The 12,778-nt window shown below is 39.6% G+C and overlaps 1 protein-coding gene across 1 annotated transcript in view; it reads right to left on the bottom strand.

Annotated features, from left to right (window-relative positions):
* PPM1A (protein phosphatase, Mg2+/Mn2+ dependent 1A) overlaps nt 1-2,036 on the bottom strand; it is a 50,397-nt gene extending 48,361 nt beyond the window's left edge. Inside the window, exon 1 of the mRNA XM_019451637.2 lies at nt 1,744-2,036. Within this exon, the coding sequence (XP_019307182.1) occupies nt 1,744-2,035 (292 nt within the window). The 5' untranslated portion in view covers nt 2,036. The remainder of the gene's footprint in view (nt 1-1,743) is intronic.
* Nucleotides 2,037-12,778: the final 10,742 nt, after the last annotated feature.

Below are 12,778 nucleotides of genomic sequence, written 5' to 3'. Positions count from 1 at the left end.
AGTAGGTGATGAGTCCTATCCGTTTTTATCTGAGGAACTCACTGTAGCAATTTTTACATTGCTGCTTACTATCTCCTAAAACCACTTTGCCCCACACCTCCTAGATCAAAAAGCAATCTATTTTTTCTTTTTGTCATTCAACGAACACTTAGCTGTTTTTGAAGCTGTGAAAGGCATTTCCAATTTTTTCTACATGACTTTTTTTGAGGAAGTTTCTGTTCCTTTCACGTTTAGGCCTGGAACCTGACAACAGGATAAAACAGTATCACCAAATAGTCCCTGGGAGGCCCATTCTTCAAGGAACCCAAAAGTCACTCTACCCAATATCTATGGTGTTCGAATTTCTTAGAATAAGATGACAATGGATCTTTTCCAGGTATACAACGTGAAAATAAAATTCACTTATGCATTTGGTCCCAGTATCATCTGAGGACACATTTCCTAATTGCTTCTCCATACACTTGCCAAAAAAAAAAAAAAAAAAGGAAATTAGATCAAAGATCTTTGAAACTGTTCTGTATTGAAATCCTTAATACTTCAGACAAGTAACAGCATGATTTGCATGCTAGTGGACTCATTACCATTCTGAAACTGAAAAGCCCATGTGGCAACCACCATTTGAAGTGCCCTTGGAAAACAAATTTTCTTATTCATAAGGCAGAGCCCGGACAGCCAATGGCAGTAGTGGACCACAGTGAACTTGAAGGGCTTTCCTATCTTTCTGCTTCCTTCGTTCAGGCTCCCATATCTTTCTTCTCTCTGTTCTACACTTGGAGGAGAATCTGGGTCAATTATAGCAGAAGAGGCAGAAAAATAGAAAATATGAGCATAAAGAGATTTTGAAGAAGGCTGCACAGTGTACCACAGACTGCTGATAAAGTTGTACCTTCCTACTATTTCTTATTTCTGGATACAGCCTGCAGGGACATTTTGGTATGAACTAGGAAACTCATGGTTTATAAGCTAACATTATAAAGTTTGGAACAAAGATATCTTAGTATTGTCTGAATAAATATGCTCGATCTTATAATATCCCCCTCCTTATTATTATACTAAATATTATGTTTCCTAAATATGCTATGGGCAAAACCCAACTATTTAGAAGGGAGGAAAGGACATTGAAAAAAGAGAGTTAAAAGTTTTCTTTTTGTTTGAACTACAAGGCTTTGCTTGGGCCTCCTACACATATTTGGGATGTTCATAGTGAGTTTCTGTGAAACATCAGTGAGCATATATTCCCATAATTGTTTTTTAGTAATTTTTATAGGTACAACACAATCCTACTCTGCGTCAGAAATCTGTTTACATTACAATTACCAAAGAGGAAGGTTTTCTGAAAGATTGGCTTTCAAGTCCTGAATTTAACTGTATGTGATTGGCCTAGTAATTGGGAGGCATGCGGTGAGGATGGGGGTGGGGGCCGAGGTGAGGAGTCTGAAGCTCAATCTGGTTAACAATAACACTCTCTCTTCTTTCCCTCCACAATCGTAATTTAAAGTGAAGGTTAAATCACTTGTTCCCAAATTACTATTGTGAATCCACCCAGGAGAGTCACCCATGAGACATCCTGGCTTGGGCCTCTCAAAATAAGGGTCGCCCTTTAAGTGACCCCTCTAGGAAGCACCTGAGAATTCCCCTCGCCTCAGCCATCCATCCTTTCCCACTGAAGTCAGTCACTCACTACTCAAGAGTCACAAAGTCGAGCAGAATGAGATCCAACTCTTCCTCCTCCACCTTCATTACCTGTTCCGTGTTTCTTTCTCACATATATCCTCTTCATATGTCTTCCTCTTCTCTCTTTTCTCATCACTCTTCTCCCTTTCTTCTGTTCTTTTTTGATCCCCTTTGCCCTTCTTTTCCCCATTCTTCTCTTCTCACTTTTTCTTATCTTAGCCCGAATTACAGCCTCTGCTACGCACTTCCTCCTGAAGCAGTACAAATCAGTGGATAGAGCCCCTAAACTAATTTTGTTGGTGGGGGGTGTACCCCCCACCCTGGTCCTATTTTCTCCATCGTCCCCCTCCCCTTGCACCATGTCAAGTCATGAAACACTTAGGTCTTTAAAGGACTGTCACAGAATGAGAAGGATTAGAGAATCCTGCCCTGTGTGACATCACTGAGGCAGCTCCATTAGGGTGGAGCAGACTGGAGCCAGCAGTCTTGTGTTGCCACTGTGACTCCTCCTAGGCCTTTTGAGGGAAGTGCAGGCCGCCATGAACACCACAGGCCAAGCCTTGGAGAGTCTTTAGAGGAGGCTATCACCTCCAGAGAACTGTATATGGGCACAGCTCCACAACATTGGTGTGGATCCTTTCAGACAAATTCATTTGTTCAACAGATAGTTATGGTATGCTAGGCTGGAAGTAGATAAGGATATGAATGGGCAAAGTCCTAGCCCTCAAAGATCTGATATTATAATCAGGGATATAGACACAAAAGCAAACAAATAAGGAAATTAAGATTGTGATCAGTGCTATGAAGAAAACAGATTGGGGAGATGATTTGAAACAGGTCTTCAGAGAAGACCTTTGTAAGAAGGTAGCATTTGAGCTAAAGGATGAGGAGGAGTTAACTTTGCAAAGAATCAGGGGAAAGCTTTCTTGGCAGAGGGGTCAGCATAGGCAAAGGGCCTGATGTGGGAAGACTCTGGCAGAAAAGTTGTCTACAGGCCAAAGAGAAGTTCAGCAAGCGTAAGGTATACATTTTTTATAAAGGCAATCAAGTTTAGAATTTCAACTTGGGATATTTGGGATACTTAATCAAATTCACGTAGAAACCACCTTCAGCAGAGGGTCATGATCCATACAAAATAACTTAGTGAATTTGTGTGGCCCCAAAAGGAAAGCAGCTTGAAAAATCAAAATTACAAAATCAAAAGATCTTTATTCAATAATTAAAAATAAGAAGCATTCTATACCCCCAGGGAGAGATCCCCTCAGACAATCTAACAACAGCTAGAAATGAGTAAAAAGAATCTCTTTTCTCCCAATATAGATAGCTACTCTCAGTAAGTGAAGACTAGCAAAAATTTGGACTTCTCAGAAACAGTTTTTCTGGGTTTACTGTCTATGGTAGGCATTACAGAGGATCTCAAACCATATCTTTGAAAGCTGCAACACATTTTGCATCCTTCTTTTTTTTTTTTTCATGTTTATTTTTGAGAGAACACACATGCGAGCAGAGAGAATCCCGAGCAGGATCTCTACACTGTCAGCACAGAGGCTGATGTGGGGGTTTGAACTCACAAACCATGAGATCATGACCTAAGCCAAAATTAAGAGTCAGATGCTTAACCATCTGAGCCACCAAGGTGCCCCCCTCCCTCCATTTTGTATCCTTACTGATGGTGGCCTGGTTGAACACCAGTGATGAAATGACAAGCATAATAAAGACTTTTTTCTGTATCTGGCTCTGCAGTTTTCAAAGCACTCTCACTTAGACCAACCAGTTTAATCCTCACAACATCCCTTGTGCGTAGGCAGGGCAAGGACTGTTGTTCTCATCCTTTTCCATAGGAGAAAACGAAGTGTCCAGTAGCAGCAATACAGGGGCACCAGAAGTAATGGCTGGTACCCAGATTTTCCCCTGCATCCTACAGATCATCTCTAGCTTTTACATGCCAGTAATAAAGGCAGCAAGGAGACTCAGTGGAAAGTGTATGGGCTTAGAGTCAACAGCGGTGTGTGGAGCTGGCTTATACTAGCATTGAGAGCACACTTAGATTTTCAAGGAGTTTGCCAGTAGTTTGTTAAATAAAGCCACTATTAAAAATTAAATTATATAAAACTTCAAAGTAAATAAAATTTAAGCAAAGATAATGTGTATTAAAAACTCACCACTTCCAAATTATTTTAATATAGCTTATTATTATCTGTGCTCTTGAGGTTACCTGTCTTGTGTCTGTGTGGTGAAAATTCTCTGTAATGTGTTACTGCACATCTCTTCTCACTGCTCTATTCAGTGACTTCACTTTAGTGGCTTGAAATTGGCTATGAAAGGAGTATTTACACCATGGAAATCAGCAAGTGCCACCATTCAGGACTTAACTTATCACTTTGTTGATTGTCTAGACTTAAGTGACAGAGAAACTGTCAATGCAGATTAAACTTTAAAAAGCATGTTGTGGGCACCTGGGCAGCTCACTTGGTTAAGTGTCTGGCTCTTGATTTCAGCTCAGGTCATGATCTCATGGATTGTGAGATTGAGCTCCATGTGGGGCTCTGAGCTGGGAGTAGAACACTCTTAAGGTTCTCTCTTAAGGGTCTCCCTCTGTCCCTCCCCTGATTGTGTGTGGGAGCATTCTCTCTCTCACTCAGTAACTAACTAACTAACTAAATAATAAATAAATAAATAAATAAATAAATAAATAAATAAATAAAGACAAATACAAAGCATATTATGTCTATAGCTGTTACATGGTGACTGGTACACAACATCCAGTTCTGTACTAGAGCTACTCAGATCATTGACAAAGTAAGTCCCCATACACGTTTGCTGTTTCAGTTTTATCTTAAATATTAACCAACAGGCATGTCAGAACTACATTTGGAAAAGCTGATTGTTACACATTTACCAGCATTCCACTGGTTCTCATCCACTGTGCCAACTGGGCCACTTACTGGCTCTGTGACCTTAAGCAAGTCATTTAAATTATTAGCCTCAATTTCATTCTCCATGTTCAAACCCCTTGGACATGGCAGGGATTTAGGGATGCTGATCCCTTGTACAGTTGAGAATCTGCCTATAACTTTTGATTCACCAAAAACTCAACTAATAGCCTACAGTTGATCAGAAGCCTGACCAATAACACAAAACACATATTAACACATATTTTGTATATTATATATATTATATACTGTATCATTACAATAAGCCAGAGAAAAGAAAATGTTAGTAAGAAAATCGTAAGGAAGGGGAAATACATTTATAGTACTGTACTGTAAAAATTCTGCGAAAAAGTGGACACACGCAGTTCAATCCCGTGTTGTTCAAAGGTCAAGTACACTTCTTCTCATTGTATTGTAAGATTTAGAATAGATGAGGCACCCTTGACCACCATGTCCTTTTTCCTTCTCACTGGTAGATCCTTCTCCCACTACAGTTTGTGTATGGATAATGCTCTCTCAGTCTGTCTTGTAGTCTAGAGCACAGTGTCCCAATCTATGTGCCAGCACACACTGGTATGTATTGAATGGGTTAGAGATGTGACACAGTATTGATCCCTTATGCCTTTGGAATATTCCAGTAAGGGTCAACTACTGAAACCTGAGACTGTCTTGTCTGGCCACAAGCAACCTCACTCAGGTACCCCTGTATGTCATAAAAACCATAATCTTCCAGGGCACCTGGGTGGCTCAGTCGGTTAAGTGTCCGACTTCGGCTCAGGTCATGATCTCACGGTTTGTGACCTTGAGCCCTGTATTGGGCTCTGCACTGACAGCTCAGAGCCTGGAGCCTGCTTCAGATTCTGTCTGTCTGTCTGTCTGTCTCTCTCTCTGCCCCTCCCTTACTCACACTCTGTCTCTGTCTCTGTCTCTGTCTCTCTCTCTAAAATAAACATTAAAAAAATAAAAAAAATAAGTAAAACATTAAAACAAACAAACCATTATCTTTCTTATTTGTGTCATGATGTGAAAAAATTGGGAAGCACTGGCTTAAGGCATGGGTATGTGACGCAATTCTAACCAACGGAACCCAGGGAAAAGGCTTGGGAGATGGATCTGGGAAAGATTACTCTCCCTAATAATAAGAGTCACCCAAGAGAAAATGCCTTCTTCAACCATAAGCTGTTATGTTTATGTCTGAGCCTGGAACTTCTGAGCCATCTTGCAAAGAACCAGTGTAACAGGGAGGAGGTGAATGATGACAAAGGTTGGGTCCTGCACATTGTTGAGCCATTGAGCTCTCCCTGCAATTGCCTACCTTGGGAATCTATTTGGGGACAGGGGTGGATAATAAATATTTCTCATTGTTTAAGCCACTCTTATTTTTGTATTCAGTTATTTGTAGTTAAGAGCAGCTCAATACTGCAGAAGACCTGGACATCCTTGACACCTAGTAAGTACTTAATAAGGTGCTTGCTACCAAAATACATCCTTTGCCTTTAGAAAAGCTACAAGATGAGATGTATACTTATTTTTTAATAGTTGAAGGATTTGTTCAGTATGTTGATTCATTTTTCATCTCTTTCTTGTTTCATAAAAGTGTTTCTAATTGGTAGTAAAAGCAGTAATTGAAAAGTTAAGTCATTTAAAGCTTGAGAGGGATTGATGCAGAGATGTTGCTATGCCTTTTCTTGAAAGCTCTAGGTAAACTAGAGCTTTATTTCTTAGAGTTTTGCTTCCAACTGTCACCAATTCCATTCTCCTGCTCTTTCCATTCAAGGAAAACTTCTCTCTTCCCTTCGTGGAAGACTCTCTCCTTTCTTTTTGGCTGATTATTTATAAAACCCACTTAATAAGATAAAAGCCAGCATAACGGCCTTTGACCCCCACTCAGGGGGTCCTTGGAGAACATTCTCAACCTGTTATTGGTACAAACATGGCAGAGGCCTCTTTGTAGAGAAGCAGCCCATAGAAGGAAGAATTCAGATTAGCATCAGAGACTGAAAACTCTAGGGGTGCCTGGGTGGCTCAGTCTTCAACTTTGGCTTAGGTCATGATCTTGCAGTTTGTGAGTTCTAGCCCCACGTCAGGCTCTGTGCATGAAAAAAAAAAAAGAGATAGAGATAGAGAGAGACATACAGAGAAAGAGGGAGAGAGAGAGAGAGAGAGAGAGAGAGAGAGAGAGAGAGAGAGAGAACTCTAGAGTCTATGGTAGAGGCCAGACAGATCCATAAGTGTGAGATCAGGCTGGGTATGACCCAACAGACCATGGTGAAAACTGTGGAGGAGGAGAGCATATTTATTCATTTTGAAGATATTCAAAACAATCATTTTTAAATACTTTAAACATATTAGAGCCAAAGAGGATATCCCAAAGTCTATCTCTGCTCTATCTTGTGGACAAGTTATTAACCTCTCTTAGTCTTGGTTTCTTCATCAGGACATGGAATAATCGCCTTGCAGAAACAGATGAGATCTTGCACAGAAAGAACCTACCACATTGCCTGATACCATGGTGTGCAGACACACAAGAAAATGTAACTGTTACTTTAAAGCACATAATGTGATATTTTTAATAATAATACATTGTAAATGATTTGACACCTGCTGTGCAATATTTTATCTCTTCCATAGGCCTAGTTAGGTTCATATAGACTTGTCCCTTGCAGGGCTAAAACTGTTCTCTTGAAGGCTTGTTTTGACTTCTAGCCCTTTGGCTTACTGAGGCCTGCTGGAGTGTTCTGCCAATCCCACCACTGCTGACCCTTTTTATGTGAGTTTCACTTCATGTCATCTATACCAGAGGTAACCATTTGGTTCCGAACCTAAACCCTGGATTGTTCTTCTTATATTGCTTTAAAAGACTGACTCCAAACCCTAGATTTTATGTATGTGTGTGTGTGTGTGTGTGTGTGTATGAAACTATATATGTTATATATATAAAACTATATGTATATATATAGAATATATAACATATATTATGTTATGGTATTTGTAATTTTTATACTATAGACTTGAGTCACCATGCATTTTATTTAATCAATAGATATTGAGTACCTTGAAAATGCCAGCTACTGCTCTAGAGGCTAGGGATCTTTTTTTTTTTTTTTTTCGACTGAACCCCCAGGCACCCACCTAGAGGGATCTTATGGTGAAGAGGAGGGGCAGTTTTCATAGACCTTACTTGGGATTAATAGAAAACAAACAAGATCATTACAGAGGAATAAATAATGGATGTGGAGCAAAGTATGATGTAGGCAAGTAGTATGGGAGAGGGGGCAAAGGAGAGGTTACTTTATACCAATTGGTGAAAGAAATCCTGTTAGAGGAGGTGGCAGCTGGGCAGGCCTGAATCACAGAGGAAGCCACCATGTAAAAATCTAAGGGAAGACCCAAGCAAGAGCAAAGGCCCTGGGGTGGGGGTGATCTTGACATGTCAAGGAACAGACAGAACTCAGGGATGTCTGGGGCACAGTCAAGGCGGGAAAGAGTGCTATGTAGTCAGGGTACCTATAGGCCACAGTTAAGGATTTTGATTTTATTTTAAGTGTGATGGAAAACCGCTGGAGGTTTTTATGCAGGGGGATGATGTGATCTGATTTGCGTTTTGCTCTGGTTGCAATATGGAGAAGAGATTTTAGAAAAGCAAAAGTGGAAGTAGAAAAATCCTTTCATGTCAGTTTCATAAATCCTTAAAGAGGAAGTGAAATTAGTTTCAGCTTTAAATGGCATAGAATGATTACATTTTGGTGATAGGAATATGGTCTTTTAGAGAGCTCTTGTTACTGGAGCTTATGTTTTCATTTTCTGAGAACTATACTTAGATATTTTTGCCAATGACTCATCATGTAACCTTTCTTGGTAAGTATAGTGAAATGTTGCAAGAAGTACCTTGTAGGAAAGGCCAAATTAAGAGTAGGTAAGACAGACACCCATTTAAGTGGTTCAATTTCAGGTGAATACTTAGTGCCCTCAAAAATATTCTCCAAGAACCTCATTACCCTCTCTCTCTCCCCTTGATACTTTCCCAACACACATCTGAAGGCTGAAGACTAAAATTCGACTAATTATTTATACCTTGTGCTATCCAGTGAGAATGATAGTTTAGGTGTCCTTACCTATGGCGGACATTCACATCTTAATATGAAAGTTTTTAGATCTTTTGAATAGTCAAATTTTAATACTTGGGAAGCAAGTTCCATGGACATGCATTAGTGGGATAGGGGAAAAGAAATTTACAAAGGAATTTGGCAAAGACCTCAATAAAATTAAAGATGAATTCTACTTCTTCCATAGCCATACCTAGTTTCAGTCTTGCTCATGGACCAATGAAAGAAATACAAACACTTCACATGCTTAATCTTATTTACTACAGTTTTCTTCCTTTAATTTAATGGTCATATATAGGTAGTTTTCAAAGTAAACCTAGAATAGGCCCTTGGAAAAGGATCATGACTAATTTTACGCTTAATAATCTTATAACTTGTACATTATAGATACCCAAGAAATATTTCATAATAAAAATTATTATGGCTATTATATTACAATTGTAGAATCTGTAGTCTCTGCATTGATGACCAAACAACAATTTCTGCCTATAGTGCCAAATTCAGCCTGTGCACTAGATGGTATAAATCATAAGCATCTACTACTGGGAAAATAATCCATCATTCCAAACTAAGTACAGATGAAGATCCTATGTGTCAAATCCATTAAAAATGGAAAAGGATGCAAATAATAGTTGATGTAATGTAGCGCAAACCTCCAATTTACCAGACTCTGATATAGGTCATATCCATTCTATTAGAAATACCTGTTAGAAATAATTTGTTATTTAAATTATATTTTATAGAAATCATAAGTTCTTGAAATAAATATTTAATAAAATATGTGAATGAATCTTTAGCTCTAAAGAGCCACATGTACGTGTCCTGGGGAGGGGTCAGTAAAATTACTGACCTTTATCCAAGTAGGCAAGACATACAAAACTCTTTTGTGTTGTCAATCACAACAAAAGCATGGAAAGGTTAAAGGGAACAATGTGAGTACTTGAAACATGGGATGCCAAAAAAAAATCTTGGCCTGATATAAAATACCAGTGATTTATATGGCCTGGTGAGTCATGTGTATCATATCTGGGTTATGTACCCATAAACATTGCCTTAAAGGCAGTTAGACTATTTGGATTGTCATCACTAAAGTCATCATCACATGTCAGTCCTGCGTGAATTCAAAAGCAAAAGCTAAAATACAGAAACACATGGAACTGATAACAAATAAAATTTCTGCTTCCTACGCCTAGATTCCCAAAAGCAATGTTACAAAAGGGTGTTTAAAAGTCCATGATATGCTCTTTGTAATTCTATCTAAGTTGGATTAGATACATCCTTTTTGGTTATTAATATTTGTCTGAAGGCTGTTAAGGACAAGAACTTTCACTGACTGGATAAAATGCTCTAGAAGACATAAATCACAACCCCCACACCTATGGAAAGAATTGTTAGTCAAACACCAAGTTCAAAATAAAAAACACAGTATGTGTCAAATCCCATTAAACATAGCAAGAGATAAAAATAATGACTACCATTTATTGGGCACTTCCTTTTTTGCTAGAATCTTTATCTCTGCACTATCTAATTGAATCTCAACAATATTCCTTCAAGGTAGCTGTCATTACTGTATTTCACAGATGAGAAATGGAAGCTCAGAAGGCTTAAGTCACTTGTCCAAATTCACAGAGCAAGTGAGTGGATAGAATGTGAATCCCATGTGACTCCAACTTTTGCTGTTTTTTATAACATGAAACTACAGTTTAAAATATAATCTTGGCATCTATTAAGACATCAGGTTATACAAGGACCCTCTGGCCTGGGGAATCAGAACCCAGGGTTTCAGTCTTGGCTCTGATGCTATGCCACCAAGTGCAACTTAGGCAAGTCATTTCATCTTTTTTGAATTTCAAATTTTCACATATGTAAAAGGAAGGTGTTGAATCAAATAATCTTTACAGTTCCTTCCATCTTTAACATTCCACTACTCTAGCAATGAAATTGGAACTGGACTCTGGAATTGGGCTTCTATCTCTTCCATATTCTGGTAACAGTAATGCACATTTCTTAAGAAGGAACTGCTTCTTCCTCACAGTATAATTCCTTTATTTGACCCCAGAATCTGGTGAAGGGTTGGACACATGACCTACGTGGACAAATTGGAGTAAATCCTAGGAATTGTTTGGGAGTCCTTAGAGGAAAGCCATCCTGTTCCTCTATGATTGTTAGCAGGAAGAATGATGAGAGTTTAGAGCTTCTAGGGGCATGTACAGAGATAGCCCCTTCTCTGGATTGTTTAGTATCTAGAGGCAATGAATTCTCTGTTTTGTTAAACTGATTTAAATGGGAATTTTCTCTGGCTCCTAGAGTCACAATAGGGCTACTCCTTGAAGGATAGGTTGGATTTGCATTTGGAGGGGACTTTTCAGAGGGGAAAGTTTTGAGATGGGCATGACTGTCTTAACTGGATTGGAAGCTAAGTGTGAAGAGGCAATTAGATACCAGGAATGAAAAGTATGAGACTGAATTGTCAAAGACATTGTAAGCCTCCGGGAGGACTTTAGCCTTGGACGGTTAGGTCAGATTTTATTTTTCAAAAAAGACCCTTATCAGGGGCACCTGGGTGGCTCAGTTGGTTAAGCATCCAACTTTGCTCGGGTCATGATCTCGTGGTTCATGGGTTTGAGCTCTGCATCAGACTCTGTGCTGACAGTGGGGAGCCTGCTTGGGATATTCTCTCTCTCTCTCTCTCTCTCTCTCTCTCTCTCCCCCTCTCAAAATAAATACCCCCCTCCAAAAGGACCCTTATCATATTTCTAGGTCTAGGTCTACCTCTCCTCTTCCAAACCTTGCCATTCTTCCATCAAAAGATGGGAGACAATTTATATCTTTTCCCATTGATCTTAGGTAAGTCTTTATTTTTTCTATTTTTATTTATTTTTTATGTTTATTTATTTTTGAGAGAGAGAGAGACAGAGTGTGAGCGGGGTGTTGCAGGATTTTTTACCACAATACCCGGGATTCATTGTCTTGCCGCTTCAGAGAATGAAGAGGTGGACACAAAATGAGCAGTAGGCAAAAGTTTATTAAGAGTATAAGATTAAAAAGGAAGAATAGTAGGAAAGCTCTCTGTATAGAAAGGGCACATTCAAAAGTGAATGCCCAAGACTATAGGCAAGGGTCCTTGCTTTATAAGGTTCTGGTCAGCCCCCCTTGTTCCTTCTCAGGATCCACCCTTATTGCCTTGATAGCTCTAAGTGCTGGGCTGTCCATTCCTGATTGGCTCATTTTCATTGTATGAGGAGTGGTCTATGGCCACACTTAGGTCTTTCTCAAATTCCTGAGGGAAACCTGAGGGGGAGTAGGTGGGATCTGTTACATTCTTAAGAGGAACCTTAAGCCTGAGGGAGTTTGGTGTGGTCCAACACTCCCAGCATTGTTCCAAAATATGTGTTTTTTCCCCACCCAGGGACCTCAGGTTCTAATCCTTCCCTCTCTGCCTATTTTATCCTCTTTTCCTATTACAGGGAGAGGGGCAAACAGAGAAGGAGACATAGAATCTGAAGCAGGCTCCAAGTTCTGAGCTGTCAGCACAGAGCCCAATGCAGGGCCTGAACTCACAAACTGTGAGATCATGACCTGAGCCAAAGTCAGATACTTAACCGACTGAGCCACCCAGGCACCCCTGATCTTAGGTAAGTCTTTAAAACTGCCTCAACCAATAGAATATGACACAACACCGCATCACTCCCACAGCTAGGTCTTAAAAGGCAATATGGTTTCCATATGGTTTTCTCTCTTTCAGAACATTTGCCCTTGAAACCATACTACCATGTTGTGAGTAGAAGCCATGTGTAGGTGTTTTAGTTGACAACCTGTGCAATAAAGAATTTGGCCTTTCTCCCCAGTTCCTGGGAAGCAGCCCTTAAAACCTTGGAATGTCCCAAGTGATAGGAGTATCTTTGTTATTCATCCTGTTCCCTGATAGTTTATGCTGATAGGCTGACTAATGTGGGACCTTAGGTAATTCAAACAAATGTGATGACTCAAGATAGAAGATGCCTATGCCTGAAAGACCAGTCATGTGACTAGAAGTTTGGGGTTTTGAATTGGGTGATATTAACC

The sequence above is a fragment of the Panthera pardus genome, unplaced genomic scaffold (genome assembly GCF_024362965.1).
Source record: "Panthera pardus isolate Hobbes unplaced genomic scaffold, ASM2436296v1 HiC_scaffold_24, whole genome shotgun sequence".
Taxonomy (NCBI): Eukaryota; Metazoa; Chordata; class Mammalia; order Carnivora; family Felidae; genus Panthera; species Panthera pardus.
The sequence above is the reverse complement of the archived record's forward strand: the minus strand, read 5'-3'. Positions and strand labels throughout refer to the sequence as shown.